This window comes from Gorilla gorilla, chromosome 8 (genome assembly GCF_029281585.2).
Source record: "Gorilla gorilla gorilla isolate KB3781 chromosome 8, NHGRI_mGorGor1-v2.1_pri, whole genome shotgun sequence".
Taxonomy (NCBI): domain Eukaryota; kingdom Metazoa; phylum Chordata; class Mammalia; order Primates; family Hominidae; genus Gorilla; species Gorilla gorilla.
In genome coordinates, this window is record NC_073232.2 from 92,709,260 (window position 1) to 92,728,072 (window position 18,813).

The window sequence follows — 18,813 nt, forward strand, 5'->3', positions numbered from 1 at the left end:
TTTGAAATTTGAAACAAACAAAAACATTTATTGCTCTTAGGTTGGTTGGTCCTACAAATCTTGATCAATGTTTAATGCAATCTAAAAGCAAAACAAAAAGTAAATATGCCTTAATACAATTAGAACTGTGAAAAGGCACAAGCCAAAGAAATAAACTTTAGGTAACTTCTATGTGACTACATGAATGAAACTTTTTGGGAGTTTCAGATGATTTCAAATGATACTCAAATTGAATATAACCATAAATTATGTTCTCAAAGTAGTTATTGTTCCATCCTTTCTTCTACTTCTCTTACTATGCATTCTCATCCTTCTTGTAGGCTCCTCTTCCTGTGGCCATCCCTTCAATGTTGGAATTGCTAATGGTTCCTCCCTGAGCCCCCAGGCCTTCACATACTGCACTCTCTCCTAGGTACCTTACTCAATCCCCTTGCTTCATTCAGCACATATGCCCGTGACTGCTGAATTTATATCTCCGGCCTGGGCCCCTTCCTAACATCAACTGTTCTTGGCTGTTTTCACCTGCATATCTCAGAGCCACCTGAGAGTCAACATCTCTGCAACTGAAGCCATCATTTTTCAAAAACCTGCTTCCTCTTATGTTCATCAACTCATCAAATGTTAACACTCTTAACTCAGTAGCCCAAGGAAGACATTTAGGCTTCATCCTGACCCTGCCCTGCACTGATCCTGTAAGCCAATCTTAAATCCACTCAGTTCCCTCCATCTCTGCTGTCTAACCCTAGTCATCTTACATCTGGATCAGTGCAATAACTTCCTAAGTGGTCTCCCTTTTTCCACTCCTGCTCCACACCAATCCTCTCTCCACCTTATAAAAACACAGATTGAATCTTTAAGTCCTTTCAATAACTCCTACTGCACTTAAGTCCAAAATCCCTAAGGCAACATACAAGATCCAGTGTGCTCTGCCTTTATCCACCTCTCCAGCTTAAAATCACACCATTTTCCTAGCTCCATGGACGTTAGCCATTAATACTGGATGACTTCAGTCCCTTGAAAGCATTTTGCTGTCTCTTTCCTCTGGGCTCATCTCAGGCTAATTCCTTGAACTTCACCTCCTGAGGAAGACTTGTCCAGCCCAGGTCAGGTCTCTCCCTACTCTGTCCCTCAAAGAACCTTCCCCATTGGCCCATGGCCCCCAAGGGAAGAAGCCCAATCCATTTTGTTCATTGGCATTTTCTAACTCCCTGCATAGTGCCAAATCATAGCTGACCTTTAATAAAACTTTAAACAATTAGCACTGAGTCTGTGCAGCTCCACTTTCTGAACAGCTCTTGAAAACAACATTTACTTCAGGCCATCGACATCTTGTCCCCTAGATTACTACCTCCTAAGCCGTCTCCTGACACCTACTTCTCCATTTTCTTCCCCACACTGTTACCAGATGGTCTTTGCAAAACGTAGTTCTCATCATATGAGTCTCCACTGCCTTCAGGATAAAATCTAAGCCTCCGAACAGAAATGACAAGTGCTTTCATGGTCTGGCCCCTGCTTTCTCCCTGGCCTCAGCTCTCACCCCTCCCTGCCTCACTCCCTTTACACGCTCTCCTATCTGGGTCTTCACACCTTCCGTGCTCTCTGCCTGGAGCACTATCCTCAGCCTCCCATGCCACCAGTGAGTAGCAAATCATTAGCTTCCTTCCCTGACTGAGGTTCCTCAACTGTGCTGGCTGTCCCCCCTTGTCAGTGTACACCAATTAAAGTGACCAAAATGTACCCTTCTTCCAGGACAGTCCTGGCTTACATCTGCTGATCCGGCTCTCATTCTCAAAAGCATACTGGTTTGGACAATAAATTATGTGGTCCCACTAACCATGACTATTAAATGCTCATCTAATTGTCTGTTTCTCCCCTGACAATAAACTCCATAAGGTCAAAGCCATCTGCCTTATTCACCACAGCATCAGGCACAGTGCCCGGCATATGGAAGATGTGGCATGTTTCTTAAATAAACAAATGTACTTACATACTGGAGAAGCATGCATTCTCATTAAGGCATTAATTTGGTTCCAGGGTTTGCTACTGAGAACAAAAATCGTGCCCCCCACACCAAATTTAAAGATTATATATTTCACAAAATGATTTTAAAACATATTTTGAAGAGGTTTTGAGGTCACAGATACGGAGATATAGATAAGCCAGTGACACTCTTCACAAAAGGGCAGAATGCCAATTAGGAATATAATCCGCAACCAGGGAACTGATTTTCTTTCTCTGAAGCAAAAGGCCCATTTGCCAACCAATCCTGGCCTAGCCTCATTTTCCCTAGGCTTTACCTAAGTAAAAAACAATCAAAAACAAAAACAAAAACGAGTTTTTTTACAAAACACACTGATACTGACATCAGAAAACATTGGTTCATCAAGTTCTTCCACTCTGCTCAAGTTAGGTGCTCCATAACGATCGCTGATTTCAGCTAGTGTTTTGCCTGAGTCTAGTGTTGCTTCCTACAATCAAAAAATTGATTTTTACTTTTAAATGATTTCAAAATTAATACATTACTTTTCTTTCAATTTTGATTAAAAATTTTCTGATTTATAACATTAAAATTCAACATTATTAATTAGTGGAATTAACCAATTTCTGTTAATGACAAGAGAATTCTGGTAATGAATTGAGTATCCTAGAATGTAAAGCTACAATTCTGGTAATAAATACTAAAACTTTTTTTAAAAATACCTGCAGAAATTTAAAATAATTGTAAGTAATTATGTGGTAAATAGCTTCAATATCTCGAGAGCCTAGTTTTTAAAAATCCAAACACAAACTGAATGTCCAATTTTTACCTATTGTGAGATTTTGCTTCAAAGCACATTATTTGTGACTTGTTATCACCGGAAAATATACATGGACTATCAGTTTTGATAATATACTTGCTAAAAATTTAGCTACTTATGCATCAAAATTAAGCTTTACATTCTAGGATACTCAATTCATTTCACATAACATAGAATGACTTTTTCTTCTCACCTCTGAATGTAGAGTATCTTCATTCCTAACTAGATTTTCCATATTCATTCTCATCTCCTATAATATATAAAAATTAAGAAAATACTTTGAATATACTCCATTTTGATTTCATGTTTAATTTTTGGCATTTTTACTTTTACACAATGCTATGATCAATTTAAAGCAAAAATGCTGTCACTCTGAAAGAGAATGATCTGATTACACATTACAAAACTGCAGATCACAGTCTTATTTAATACTCTATACTAATAGAAGGCAACCATGTTTTATATATAATTAAATAAAAGTTTTTTAAAAATGAAATGGACTGAAACAGTCAAACTGAAGCCAAATTATCTGCCAATATAAAAAGTGACAAAATAAAAATTCTAATAGAACCTTAGAACAAGAGATTTTAAGGAGAAAACCACACTTAAGTAGAGCTTTGCACATACCGAGAAAGAAGTAAACACTTCTACAGGAACTAATCCGGCCCAATGCACAAGTCCTCCCACAGGACCTGAGCAATGCCCTCTTTAATACTCTGAGCACTGCAGTAGGAATATACTGCCCAATAAGGGAGGCCTCTTTCTGAATGTGAAACATTCTTCTAGTCAGCCAAACCTTGCTATGCCATCTACCTTTTCATTCTAAAGCAGCAGGGTGGCCTAACTGACTCTGAGCTGATTCGTTTTGGCTGCTAGAAGACCAGTGATTTCTTGATCATACATATGGTCACCCTAATGATAGGGACATAAACAGCACTGTTTTCTCAAGACCACTCCATTTTCCTGGTAACTTCTTATCCAGCATCCACAAGGCTATATGGAGAACATCCATATTCTTATAGGACTATGCTCCCCTGCCACAGAGATGGATATTTGACACAAACTAAGCCAGTCAGAATCCTTCTCCAAGATTCTTTTCTTAACTGAAACTAAAACAAGGCATCCATTCCTCTTAGATGGTAGAAGCCACAACATTCTAAGCCTCAGAAGCTGTTAAGGCCCATGTTCCCTACCCATGTGCAGCAAAGCAGCCCATAGTGAAAGAGTGAAACTAATAACCAGGGAGCAGCAGAGGGGAGAGCCCTGGTAGCATCTGATTCTCTTGCTCCCAAAGTCTGAAAGGCCCAGTGATACCAGAGTCCTTCACAGTTTATGTGTTAAACCCTTCCTTCAACCCAGAATCCTTCTAGCAAACTTCCCTTTGCACATGATAGTTTACATTGCGAGTCTGCAGCCATAAGAAGGCCAAGGGAAAGCACATCTGAGCAATGGGCGAGGGAGTGGTACTTTGAAGGGGACTACCTATGCTATGGTGAGGGATGATAAGCCTATAGAAATAGGAATTACTAAAGTTATTCTGGCAGTGGTCACACAAGCTGATGATGCCTGGAGATAGTAAAATAACATGAGTGTGGCTCTCTGGAGCCATAAAATAGAGACCAATCCTTCCTATGGACTTTGAAGCACTTTAATGTAGCTATCAGGTCACTTTGATTAAAAATACTTTAAATTCCTTTATTTTGATCACTGCCTTCTTGATATGTTCCTGTATTTTCTCTTTCAGTTTAGATCCATGAATCTTTTTCAAAATTTCTTTAATTTTTAATTTTTACTGATATATAATAGCTGTACATATTTACGATGTACTTGTGATATTTTGATACAAGCATACAATATGTAATGATCAAATCAGGATATTTGAGATATCCATCACCTTAAACATTATTTCTTTGTGAATCTTAAAGAGAAAGGGGATGCTTGTGTATGTGTGCATACAGGCATATCCCTGTGCTCGCACTACACTCAGACTAAGACCGCATCAGCATCTGTATTTTTTAAAATTATGTATAGGGCTTTTATCCTTTTAAAAAAAATCTCACTTTTTGATTTAATTCACCATTCACACTTTTTAAATATTGCTTTAATAAATGATTCTCTCATCTAAGCATCAATAAACATAATGAACATTGTCTATAAAACCTGCTTCTTTTTTCAGCTTTAATTATGGAATAAAAAGGGGGAGCAACATTTGATTAAGAGATAGTAGCTATAAACTCAGTCATCTAGAATATTGGTCTATATGACTCATAGCTTTTGGATGCAGGAAATATGTGTCAAACTAGAGACCTGACATGATTGTATCATGTCAGCTTGGACAACATGGCGAAACCCCATCTCTACTAAAAATACAAAAAATTAGCCAAGCATGGTTGTGCGTGCCTGTAATCCCAGCTACTCGGGAGGCTGAGGCTCGAGAATTGCTTGAACCCGGGAGGTGGAGGTTGCAGTGAGCCGAGATCACGCCACTGCACTCCAGCCTGGGTGACAGAGCGAGACTCTGTCTCAAAAAAAAAAAAAAAGAAAGAAAGAAAGAAAAAAGTTACGCATAGTTTATTTTAATGAAAGTCCATGTATGAAAATATTTTAAAATGTAAATTCTTGTTGTTAATACATTAACATAAAGACATATACTACTGCCTCCGAGATTGGAATACCCTCAATATTCAACATCAGCTACTGTAACTAGGAACAGCTAACTCCTGACTAAAATGTTGAGGGTATCACTGTTAGAGAACCCTACTGCTCACAGAGAAGTTTCACAAACATGATTGTATTTGATTGTATAAGAATCCAGTGAGGGCCGGGCGCGGTGGCTCACGCCTGTAATCCCAGCACTTTGGGAGGCCGAGGCGAGCGGATCACGAGGTCAGGAGATCGAGACCATCCTGGCTAACACAGTGAAACCCCGTCTCTACTAAAAAAAAATACAAAAAATTAGCCGGGCGTGGTGGCGGGCGCCTGTAGTCCCAGCTACGCGGGAGGCTGAGGCAGGAGAATGGCGTGAACCCGGGAGGGGGAGCTTGCAGTGAGCCGAGATCGCGCCACTGCACTCCAGCCTGGGCGACAGAGCGAGACTCCGTCTCAAAAAAAAAAAAAAAAAAGAATCCAGTGAGACGGCCAGGGGCAGTGGCTCATGCCTGTAATCCCAGCACTTTGGGAGGCCAAGGAGGGTGGATCACCTGAGGTCAGGAGTTCGAGACCAACCTGACCAACATGGAGAAACCCTGTCTCTACCAAAAATACAAAATTAGCCGGGCGTGGTGGTGCGTGCCTGTAATTCTAGCTACTCGGGAGGCTGAGGCAGGAGAATCACTTGAACCTGGGAGGCCAAGGTTGCAGTGAGCCGAGATTGCGCCATTGCACTTCAGCCTGGGCAACAAGAATGAGACTCCGTCTCAAAAAAAAAAAAAAAAAAGGAACCAGTGAGACATTGCTAATAGTATTATACTGCTAGCTCTAGTTTTGAAACAGGTAAACTGAGACTGAAAAAGGTTATGAGACTTGTTTAGCTTACACAGCTAGTATGTGGCATGTCTTCAGACTACAAATCCCATGGTCCTTCTGCTAACAGCTGAAATAAACAGTTTGAAGATTCTAGAGAGTTTTAAATAAAACTGACATTTATAAAACTTCAAATTACCTTGTCTAATTGTTCTTGAGCTCTCTGTAGTTCTTGTATTCTCTGCCTCTCCTTTTCTTGCATTTCCAACTCTAGCTGCAATGCCAGCTGTTGCTGAATATTCAGAAATATGTCATATTACAGTTAGATTAATTGCAAGATAATTAAGTTTATACCCACCTTCATTTCAGAAACTTACAATACATGGTCACATCCAACTAATACTTTAGTTTCTACAAATGCTTCCTGAAGCATAAAGTTTTTAAAAAAGATTTTAATCTTCCTTAATTGCAAATTATAGAAAGTACAATTTGTACAAAATTATTTTCCCTTTTCTTCTTAAAGTAACAAATGAGATTGCAACAATTTTCCAGATAAATTTCTTTAAGCATAGATGGGTCTTCAAATAGCCACACATTGGTTGTGGAAGAGTGGGTGAGAAACTCTTCAGAATATCATCTGATGGCTCATGCCTGTAATCCCAGCACTTTGAGAAGTCAAGGTAGGCAGATCATCTGAGGTCAGGAGTTTGAGACCAGCCTGGCCAACATGGTGAAACCCTGTCTCTACTAAAAATACAAAAATTAGCTGGGCAGGGTGGCACACGCCTGTAATCTCAGCTACTCGGGAGGCTGAGGCAGGAGAATCGCTTGAACCTGGGAGGTGGAGGTTGCAGTGAGCCGAGATTGTGCCATTGCATTCCAGCCTAGGCAACAGAGTAAGACTACCTCTCAAAAAAAAAAAAAAAAGAAAAGAAGAAAAAAGAATATCATCTGAAATCATTACTAACCAACAATATATTTGCTCCCAACTCAGCATATCTGTCACACTAGAATAGGATTCAGCAATAAAGCCTGTGGGCCAAAGCCAACCCACCTCCTGTCTTTTATAGCTTACAAAGAAAGAATGGCTTTTACATTTTTAAATAGAAAAAATTTAAAAGAAATAATATTTCATGACATAGGAAAACGGTATGAAATGTAAATTTCAGCATCCTTAAAGCTTTATTGAAACACAGCCATGCTAATTTGTTTACATATTGTCTACGAGCGCTTTTGTGCTGCCATAGCAGAGTGTAGTAGTTATAACAGAGACCACATGTGGTGCACTCACCACTTTGCCTGGCTGCCCAGAACACTACAAACCGCAGTAACATCATTGTAACAGCAGTGTTTGGAGTGCCATGGTATCACTATACTGTGACATTTAAAAAAATTATATCCATTATGTCAAAACAAGAAAGCCAGGGATGGGTGGCTTATTCCTGTAATCCCAGCTACTCAGGAGCGAGGCAGGAGGATTACTTGAAGCCAGGAGTTCAAGACCAGCCTGGGCAGCATAGCGAGACCCCCATCTCTAAACAAAATTTTGAGAAAAAAAAAAGAAAAATAGTGAATTTTTAATGTCGCACTTTTAAGGCACACTAGAGTGTGTATTATTTTGTCATCAAATTAAATGGCAAAACATGTTTCCTGCTATACAGTGCCACTGTACTAAAAGAATATAATAAATATCAACATTACCAGACTAAGCACTCATCACAATAGTCCCAGCTCACAGAGCACAAAGGTCAAAAAAAATTAGAAAATTTAAAACAGAATTGGCTGGGCATGGTGGCTCACACCTGTAATCCCAGCACTTGGAAGGCCTGAGGTCAGGAGTCCAAGATCAGCCTGGCCAACATGGTGAAACCCTGTCTCTACTAAAAATACCAAAAAAAATTAGGCGTGGTAGCAGGTGCCTGTAGTCTCAGCCACTTGGGAGGCTGAGGCAAGAGAATTGCTTGAATCTGGGAAGTAGAGGTTGCAGTGAGCTGAGATCGCACCACTGCACTCCAGCCTGGGTGACAGAGCGAGACTCTGTCTTAAAAAAATAAAAATAACAAAAACAGAATTATCACAGCAGAATTTATTTACAAAAATTAAAAATGAAAATAAGTCTGCAACAAAAGTAGGGTTCCAAGAGGCTCATTTGTTATGAAAGCAAGGAAAGATATTTACCAATGGTGAGTGAATTAAAACATGTTTTAATTCAGTGGCCAAAAAAAATGTGTCCAGGAAAAAACAAACTTGTCTAAGATTTTAGCCTTTTGGTGAGAGCAGCTGCTCAGAGTTGACACTGGGAGCAACATCAATAGTCAACTAATAACAAGGCACATGATTCTGAGTGGCTTTCCTTGGCTCCCAATAAGCAGACAGATGTTCCCAACACTGCTCAGTTGTTGTTTATGGAAAGGGTCAATGCTGAGTTTGAAGTGACTGAAAAACCAAACCTCTATGAATAGTCTTTGATATGGTTTGGCTATGTCCCCATTCAATTCTCAACTTGAATTGTATCTCCCAGAATTCCCAAGTGTTGTGGGAGGGACCCAGAAGGAGTTAACTGAATCATGGGAGCTGGTCTTCCCTGTGCTATTCTCGTGATAGTGAATAAGTCTCACGAGATCTGATGGGTTTATCAGGGGTTTCCACTTTTGCTTCTTCCTCATTTTCTCTTGCTGCCACCATGTAAGAAGTGCCTTTCGCCTCCCACCATGATTCTGAGACCTCCCCAGCAATGTGGAACTGTAAGTCCAATTAAACCTCTTTTTCTTCCCAGTGTTGGGTATGTCTTTATCAGCTGCTTGAAAATGGACTAATACAGTCTTCATGGAACAATTACAGACAAGAGCATTTTCAAAGTCGTGTAGAAACACTGATTCAATACAACCTGCAGTGAAATCTGCTAAGATGTGTCATAGCTGCCAGTGATAAAAATACATGTGGAATAGAAAAAGGCTGAGCTGAACAAATTTACAAAGCTCATGAGAAAATAGAGTGTTTAAAGCCAGGAAGTGTTCATCATATTACTCAACAGCAGCTACTCTGTGAAAGTATTTGAATCTATGATGTGTTATTGATCCAGCAGTGTCAACAGTGACCTTCATTCACTCTTGTAAACTGGACCATCAATTCTGTGAATTTTTGTCAGAAACAGAAGCTGAATATATCCTGATGTCCTACCACACAGCAGTTCCATGGCTTAACAGTTATATTATGAATTTTTGAGCTCAGGGTCAAGATTTAACTTTTTATTGTGTAAATTGAAGGTGCATATAATGTTTTGATATATATAGTGAATGCTTACCACAGGTAAGCAATTTCAATATCCATCATCTTAGACAGTTACTTTTGTATGGTAAGAGCACCTAAAATCTACTCTCTTAAAAATTTTCCAGTACACAATACAATCTTATTGGCTATCATCCTCATGCTGTACTTTAGATCTCTATATTTATTCATACTACACAGTTGCAATTTTGTACATTTTGACCTACATCTCCTCATTCTTCTTCCAGGCCTACCCCCACTCCACCTCTTGGTAACCACTGTTCTATTCTCTCTTTTTATGTATTCAACTTTTTTTTTTTAAGATTTCCACATAGACAGCATGTGGTATTTTTCTTTTGATGTCTGGTTTATTTCACTTAACATCATGTCCTTCAGTTTCATCCATGTCATCACAAATGGCAGGACCTACTTCTTTCTTAAAGCTGAATAATATTCTTTTATATATACATATATGTGATACATATATGTGAGATATATATATACAAGATATACATGAGAAATACATCTTACGTTTTTTCAAGACAGGGTCTTGCTCTGTCACCCAGGTGGGAGTGCAGTGGCACCGCCTCAACCTCCAGGGCTCAATCAATCCTCCCACCTCAGCTTCCTGAGTAGCTGGGACCACAGGTGCATGCCATCATCATCATGCCTGGATAATTTATACATTTTTTCTAGAGATGAGGTCTCCCTATGTTGCCCAAGCTGGTCTCGAACTCTGGACCTCAAGTGATCCTCAGGCCTCGGCCTCCCAAAGTACTGGGATTACAGGTGTGAGCCACTGTGATCAGCTCACAATTTCTTTATCCAGTCATCCACTGACAGACATTTACGTTGTTTCCAAATCTTGGCTATTGTAAATAATGCTGCAATGGACATGGGAGTGCAAGTAGTCTCTATGAGGTGCTGGTTTCATTTCCTTTGAATATATACTGAGAAGAGGAATTACTGGGTCATATGGTAGCTTTTCATTTTTTGAAATACACCCATACCATTTTGCATAATGGCTGCGCCAATTTGTATTCCCATCAACAGTGTAGAAGAGTTCACTTTTCTCCACACCCTCACCAATGTGTGTCTCTTCCCTTTCTTTTTTTTTTTTTCTTTTTTGAGACGGAGTCTCACTCTGTCCCCCAGGCTGGAGTGCAGTGGCGCGATCTCAGCTCACTGCAAGCTCTACCTCCTGGGTTCACACCATTCTCTTGTCTCAGCCTCCTGAGTAGCTGGGACTACAGGCACCCGCCACCACGGCCGGCTAATTTTTTGTATTTTTAGTAGAGACGGGGTTTCACCATGTTAGCTAGGATGGTCTCAATCTCCTGACTTCGTGATCTGCCCGCCTCAGCTCCCGAAGTGCTGGGATTACAGGTGTGAGCCACTGCGCCCGGCCATGTCTCTTCCCTTTCTGATAACAGCCATCTTAGGCTGGTCACGGTGGCTCATGCCTGTAATCCTAACACTTTGGGAGGCCGAGGTGGGTGGATCACCTGAGGTCAGGAGTTCAAGACCAGCCTGGCCAACATGGCGAAACCCTGTCTCTACTAAAAATACAAAAAAAAAATTAGCCAGGCGTGGTGGCGGGTGCCTGTAATCCCAGCTACTCAGGAGGCTGAGGCAGGAGAATCGCTTGAACCCAGGGAGCAGAGGTTGGAGTGAGCTAAGATCACGCCACTTCACTCCAGCCTGGGTGAAAGAGCGAGACTCTGTGTCCGAAAAAGAAAAAAAAAAGCAGCCATCCTAATAGGGGCGAGGTGGTATCTTATAGTGGTTTTGATTTGCACTTCCCTGATGACTAGCGGTGTTGAACATTACTTGTCACTTTTGATTACTTGTCACCTGTTGGCCACTTTTATATCTTCCTTGGAGAAATGTCTATTTAGGTCCTTTGCCCATTTTTTAATTGGGTTCCTTTTTTTTTTTTTTTTTTTTGCTATTGAGTTTGCATTCCTTATATATTTTGGAGATTAACTCCTTATCAGACCTTATCAGATATATGGTTCACAAATATCTTTTCCCAGTCCATAGGCTGCCTTTTTGTTTTGCTGATTGTTTGCTGTGCAAGAGCATTTTAGTTTGACCTAGTCCCATTTGTTTAGGTTTGCTTTTATTGCCTGTGCTTTTGGTGTCATACCCAAAAAATCATTGCCAAGACCAATGTCAAGGAGCTTTTTCTACATTATGTTTTCTTCCGGGAGTTTTACAGTTTCAGGTCTTCCATTTAGGTCTTTAATCTATTTTGAACTGATTTTTGTGTATGGTGGAAGACAAGGATCCAGTTTCATTCTTTTGCATATGGATATCCAGTTGTCCCAACAGCATTCATTGAAGAGACTATCCTTTTCCCTTTGTGTTTTCTTGCAGGGCTTGTCAAAAATTAGTTGACCGTATATACTTGGGCTTATTCCTGGGTTCTCTATTCTGTTCCACTGGTCTATGTGTCTGTTTTTATGCCAATACCATACTGTTGTAATTACTATGGCTTTGTAATATAATTCTGGATCAAGTAATTTGATAGTTCCAACTTCGTTTTTCTTTCTTAGGATTGCTTTGACTATTCAGGGTCTTTTGTACTTCCATACAAATTTTAGAATTGGGTTTTTCTGTTTCTGTCAAGAATGCCATTGGAATTTTGATAGGGATTGAGATGAATCTGCAGATTACTTTAGGTAGTATAGACATTTTAACAATACTAACTCTTCTGATATATGAACACAAGATATCTTTCCATTTATTTGTGTCTTCCTCAATTTTTTGCATTAGTGTTTTACAGTTTTCAAGGTATAGATGTTTCTCCTCCTTGGTTACATTTATTCCTACGTATATTATTCTTTTTGAAGCTATTATAAATAAGATTGTTTTCTTGGTTTCTTTTTCGAGTAAGTTATTGGTAAACAGGATTTAAATTTTTCTTAATGAGAAGAAATACTCCCAACCACTATTATCAAACATTAAATGGCTTTGGAAATTAGCTTTGGCTGCAGACTTGATAATGTTTCTTAATTCATTTTAAAATTACATGGCAAAACATCACTCATATGTAAAACTTACACTGCAGTAAACTCACTTCAACAACAACTCATGTTGTTTGAATCACAAGTAACGTAAAGCTGCTTTATACACTTCCAGTGCTGTCAAAACTAGAACAGGATATTAGATCTCCGTTCCCAAACAAATTGTCAGTGGATGTATTTTCCAACCTCGAACTACAATTCCAGAGTGTTTGTAAGGCCTCAACGTAAGTGCAAAGGAAATTTCCATATTCTGAAATCCATTTAACTACGCAATTAAGAAGCTTCCATCAAACTTCAGTTGGAAGTGGCTATTCTACAAAGTAATGCATGCTAAAAGGCAAACAGCAAGAGAAAAACAAAATTCTAGAAATACCTTCTAAGGAATGAATATGCTTAATTTAAATTATACACACATAGACTGATAGCAACTTTTGACAGTAACTATGTAAAAAGACATTTTCAAGGATGAAATACATAAAACCTCATTACAGATCAGCATTAGCAGATAACCTTTTTTTTTTTTTTGAGGCAGAGTCTCGCTCTGTCGCCCAGGCTGGACTGCAGTGGCGCGATCTCGGCTCACTGCAAGCTCCGCCTCCTGGGTTCGCGCCATTCTTCCGCCTCAGTCTCCTGAGTAGCTGGGACTACAGGAGCCCACCACCACACCCGGCTAATTTTTTGTATTTTTAGTAGAGACGGGGTTTCACCGCGTTCGCCAGGATGGTCTCGATCTCCTGACCCTGTGATCCGCCCGCCTCGGCCTCCCAAAGTGCTGGGATTACAGGCGTGAGCCACCGCGCCCGGCCCGCAGATAAATATTTTAAAATAGATTTTGATAATAGACCACACTAACGCTGAACTTCAACCAAGTGAAATGTTATCTTTTAAAAACTTTTTTAAATTCTCAATAGTAAACCTGTCTAATAAAAAATTTATATTCAGTGATTATTATTTGAATTTCATCAATAAAACATTTGCAAAAATTCATTTTCTCTCTTGTTATTCCTACATAATATGCCATAATGCCTTCATAATATCATCAAATTTGCCTCTTGGCCTGTAAAGCATGAAATGTCTACTATCTGACAATGCATTCTAAAATAATAAATTTTTACAAGTAAAGATATAATAAAGTGCTTGATATTTTATTTGCAAAAGCTTTTAAAGGTAATTTCTTGGTATTCCTATATTATCACTACTAAGATAAAAGTGATGGGGTAGGTAGCTGAAACGCAGAAACAGTTTCAATCAACTTTCAGACATTGGTAGAGGAAGTTAAATAACTCCAATCTCTCAACAATAATGCAAAGTGTATTTGTTAAATAACAATCAGATTGATCAAAACAACCAGCTTCTTGACATTTTCAAGAAACTTCCAAAACCTAATCCCCTTCCTCACACATGAGCAAAACCACTGAAAGCCATTCAAAACAAATAAAAAACAAAAAAAGCTCTTACATCAAAACTAAGCTCTTACATAGAAAATGGCAATAAAAATACTTCCCTGTTCACAAAAAACTAGGCTTGCGGAGAGTGCCTAAAATGTCAAGGAATTTCAAGTCAGTGGTACTGACTATGAGGACAACTGCTTTTGCAACCAGCAAGGAAATAACCAGAGTTCCCAACCTCCAGCTTACATGACTCAGAAGGCACCCAGAGGCCTCTCTGTTTTTCTTCATCTCAGCCACACTCTCTCAAGCCTTTCTCTGTTGATCGATCTCTCCTATCTATTTCTGCACACCAATCCACTCCGCTAACTGGCCATAACATCTCCTGTATAATATTATTTTCTCTTCCGCCCTACTACAATACTTAGGATTCAACGCACAGTGGATTAGTTCATACCGGTCAACATAATATGGCTAGAGAAACTTGTTATTGCTAGTATTGCCAAATTATGCATAAGTAGGATAAAGTAGTCGAGCCAAAGAGAGTTATGTATCTCCCACTTACGATGTAATTGCCTAGGGGAAGGAGAACCGCTGGGAATTCTCTTATTTTTGATAGACAGGGACAGATACCAGCTATAGGAGCTGTAAGAGGAAGGATGGCTCCTCATCCACAGTTGTGGCTGCTGCAGGAAGCACCTGGCCTGTTTGGATGACAGTTGACACCCAACTCAACACTTTTTAACCTCCCCTCAAGAATAAGCCAATGACTGAAAATGAAGACTCAGAAGCAGTAGAGTTTTCAACAGCCCTATCCTTCTAAGGGGCCTGCAGTTTTCTACCCCAATATCAGGGATAGGAGGTTAGTCAGAGAAGCTATTTGCCAGGTCTATATTTTTCTTTCTATCCACATACTCAAATAATAGGCTTCTTTCCCCTTTTTAAATATGTAAATTTGAGTCAAGACTCTGGGGTTAAGTATTATCTGGTAGAACTACAGAAGTGGCTTAAATTTAGCTTAGAAGCTCTCTATAAATTAAATCAGTCCAGAAGCCACTCTGGAACTTTCTCCAGCTTGTACTCCATGACCCATCCCTTCAACAATTCCCTTACCAATATCTTCAGCTCCCTAATCATGCTACCCCAATCCTGCTTCAATTAAAAGGTCTGCCTGCTCCACTTCTTCACTCAGACATCTGGGCCCAAGTGAAGAGAATCACATCATCACATAACCAAACCAAATGGCACGATTATCAGTACTTGATCTTCAACTGCTACCAAGTAATGCTAAATTATATCCCTCAACTCTCTCTTCCGTTCTCCAAAGCTGCCATTTCTAACTTCACCGCTCCGCCCACACCTCCTACCTTACAACCTTGTTCTTAGCAAGTGAACATGGTGCCTACTTCATAAAGAAGACAGAAACAGTTGTACGCAGAAGGTGCTTCCACCAACACCATTCTCTCCTCTTTCCCTTGATTATAATCAAAGAAGTGCCTTCTCCCTGCCCAACCTATGATCCAGGCCCATTTCCTCTCATCTCCATGGTGAGCTGACCCTACGAATCATCCACTCTATTTCCTAATGTCACCCACTCACTCCTCCACTACTGTGCTCTTAAATCAAAACAAACACAAAAACATCTCTCCTTGCTCTCAAAATCTCCTTGAAAGCATTGCCTACATTTTCCACCTCCCCTGCCTAAGTCCACCCACCCCCACCACTCCATCCACACTGTTCCCGCCAAATTACGGTGGCCTCTGATGAACACTTTTCCATTCAGCAATAGATATGGTTGACCACTCAGATCTCACCAAAACAGTCTTTCCCTTTGCCTTCTGTGACAGCACACTCTGTATTTTCCTCTTACCTGGAGGTATGGCATCTTTTGTATCAGCAACAACAGTGTGGAAAGGAATGTGTATATGTGTATACAAGAATGCACTCAGGAAAACTCATGGCTGCTGCTTCTCCAGCAAAGAAGACACACACATCCATAAAGATGAAGATATTAGGAAGCCATATCTAAATAACTGGAGCTGGGAAGTTTATCAACACTTAGGCTGTGCCATGCTGAGGTTGGCATCGTTAATTCCAGTCCCCTCTGAACTCTCCTACTTGCCTCACCTGCTGAAGTAAGAGCTCCTCTGCTTTGAGCCTCTCCATCATTTCCTGCTCCATCAGAGCTAATTCTCTTTCACGCTCCAGCTTGGCCATTTCCTTTTGTCTCTAGCATTGTTTAAAAACAACAGCACATGACTTCTTAGCGAGAAAGCAATTTGTAAAAGCAATCTTGAAAGCACTTAATAGGGACAATTAGGGAAAGTGTTAAGCAAATTATAGCCCATCCCTTTGGAAATGATATAATAATTTGGGAAGATATTTTATCTGAATAATGAGCACAATATTAAAGTTATACATTGTGTATGATCACAAGTACATAAACGTAAATCTATAAATCTATAGAAAAAAGACTTCCCATGAAAGGAATTACCTAAAAATCTAAATAGAAGTCTTCTTTGGGTAATGTTTTCTCCTTCCTGCTTTTCATGTTGTTCAAGTTTTTGTATAATAAACATTATTTTTATAACAGAAAAATAATAATGTTAGACTTTTTTAAAAGCAGACAAGTTGGACGAGTTTTTTTTCTTCTAATTTCCTAGAAGGAGATTCTTACTTACCAGTTGTTCCATGGTCACATTTTCCTTATACTTGTAAATCCACAATGCTAAATATTCTATCGGATCCACTGGGCGAACTCTTGCCACTTCTGCAAGACCTTCAGTTAAACAGGCCCCAAGGTGCTTTTGAAGATATATTGACTCCATTTCTAACTCCTAAAAAGTAAGTGTTTTTGCATTACTGCAGGATATTTTCAATAAAGTCACTATAAAACTAAAGTCCAGTGAGGTGAACAAAGCCTTACATACACCCTGCCCTCAGTCATGGACACCTCCCGTTGGGGGTGTCACAAGCAAGCTGGTCCCAGGAAACTTCTAATAGTTTCCAAAAGGGCTCCAAGGAAGTCACTACAACTAACATGGTTTCAAAATCCTGAAGGACTCTCAAGTCCAAGAGTCAGAAAAGAGATATTATCATTATTGATTTCAAGTTTACTTGATGCCAAGTAATGTGGGTCTCATGTAATCCTCACAACATACCTGAAAAATGGGTATCATCATCCCAGTGGGAAGATGAACAAGCCCAGGCACAGACAGTGTAAGTGCACAGTTCAGGATCACACAGCTGGCAGATGAAGGAGACAGGGTTTGTACCCACCTCTTGATTCCAAAACCCTAACCCTAAAGACTACACTAAAATGTTCCTCCTAAGCCATGAGAGCCGTTTTTACAAAGCATCACAATAGTCCACCTTTTGAAAAAAAAAAATCCATAAATTTCCAAGGCCAAAGAATAAAAACTCAGCCTCCAAATAATAACGTATGAAGCTCCTCACAATCTGGCCCCAATTTTCTTTTCAAGTTCACCTCCAGACATCATCTGTCCTGGCCCCAGCACACCCTGGGCTGTAATTCCATGGACATGTCTGGCTAATTTTTTTTGTATTTTTAGTAGAGACGGGGTTTCACTGTGTTAGCTAGGATGGTCTCGATCTCCTGACCTCGTGATCCGCCCACCTCGCCCTCCCAAAGTGCTGGGATTACAGGCGTGAGCCACCGCGCCTGGCCGACCAGATTGTTTTTAAAACAGAAAAGGAAAAATGGAGCAACCAATCTCTTTCAGATGCTTTGGAAAAATTGATCACCCTCAGATTACCCTTGATATTTTAAGAAATCGCCTGGGCACAGTGGCTCACGCCTGTAATCACAGCACTTTGGGAGGCCGAAGCGGGCGGATCACAAGGTCAGGAGATCGAGACCATCCTGGATAACGGATCTCCTTCATCTGCCAGCTGTGTGATCCTGAACTGTGCACTTACGCTGTCTGTGCCTGGGCTTGCTCATCTTCCCACTGGGATGATGATACCCATTTTTCAGGTATGTTGTGAGGATTACATGAGACCCACATTACTTGGCATCAAGTAAACTTGAAATCAATAATGATAATATCTCTTTTCTGACTCTTGGACTTGAGAGTCCTTCAGGATTTTGAAACCATGTTAGTTGTAGTGACTTCCTTGGAGCCCTTTTGGAAACTATGTGAAACCCAGTCTCTACTGAAAATACAAACAAATTAGCTGGGTGTGGTGGCGGGCGCCTGTAGTCCCAGCTACTTGGGAGGCTGAGGCAGGAGAATGGCGTGAACCTGGGAGGCAGAGCCTGCAGTGAGCCAAGATTGTGCCACTGCACTCCAGCCTGGGCGACAGAGTGAGACTCTGTCTCATATATAAAAAAAATATATATATATTTTTTTTCCTGAGAATCTGATGAAATGTAGTCAATTGTTAAACAAATGTATAATGAATATTTGCCGGGCACAGTGGCTCACACCTGTAATCCTAGCACTTTGGGAGGCTGAGGTGGGTGGATCACCTGAGGTCAGGAGTTCGAGACCAGCCTGGCCATAATGGTGAAATGCTGTCTCTACTAAAAATACAAAATTATCCGGGCGTGGTGGCACATACCTATAATCCCAGCTACTTGGAAGGCTGAGGCAGGAGAATCACTTGAACCCGGGAGGCAGAGGTTGCAGTGAGCTGAGATTGTGCCATTGCACTCCGGCCTGGGCAACAAGAGTGAAACTTCGTCTCAAAAAAAAAAAAAAAAGAATACCTATTATAGGTCAGGCACCATGATAGGTACTGGGAATACAAAACTATTGTGAATTGAATATCTGTGTCCCCCATAAATCCATATGTTGAAATCCTAACTCCCAATGTGATGGTATTAGGAGCCTTTGGGAAGTGATT

At 40.2% G+C, this 18,813-nt stretch overlaps 2 protein-coding genes across 5 annotated transcripts in view; one reads left to right on the forward strand and one right to left on the reverse strand.

Moving 5' to 3' along the window:
- Positions 1-18,813, reverse strand: part of DYDC1 (DPY30 domain containing 1) — a 21,079-nt gene continuing 2,266 nt past the window's right edge. For 2 of the 4 annotated variants that reach the window (XM_004049678.3, XM_055352455.2), the window contains exons 2-7: positions 16,626-16,781; positions 16,072-16,173; positions 6,460-6,552; positions 2,992-3,048; positions 2,364-2,468; positions 1-81 (exon numbers count right to left, since the gene is read on the reverse strand). In XM_004049678.3, coding sequence (XP_004049726.3) covers positions 52-81; positions 2,364-2,468; positions 2,992-3,048; positions 6,460-6,552; positions 16,072-16,173; positions 16,626-16,772 — 534 coding nt within the window. In that variant the 5' untranslated portion in view covers positions 16,773-16,781 and the 3' untranslated portion in view covers positions 1-51. Of the gene's footprint in view, positions 82-2,312; positions 2,469-2,991; positions 3,049-6,459; positions 6,553-16,071; positions 16,174-16,625; positions 16,782-18,813 lie in introns of those variants that run through there. The other 2 variants (XM_019034474.3, XM_019034475.4) reach the window with 1 other exon arrangement.
- Positions 8,872-18,813, forward strand: part of DYDC2 (DPY30 domain containing 2) — a 23,606-nt gene continuing 13,664 nt past the window's right edge. Inside the window, exon 1 of the mRNA XM_004049680.5 lies at positions 8,872-9,004. Within this exon, the coding sequence (XP_004049728.1) occupies positions 8,972-9,004 (33 nt within the window). The 5' untranslated portion in view covers positions 8,872-8,971. The remainder of the gene's footprint in view (positions 9,005-18,813) is intronic.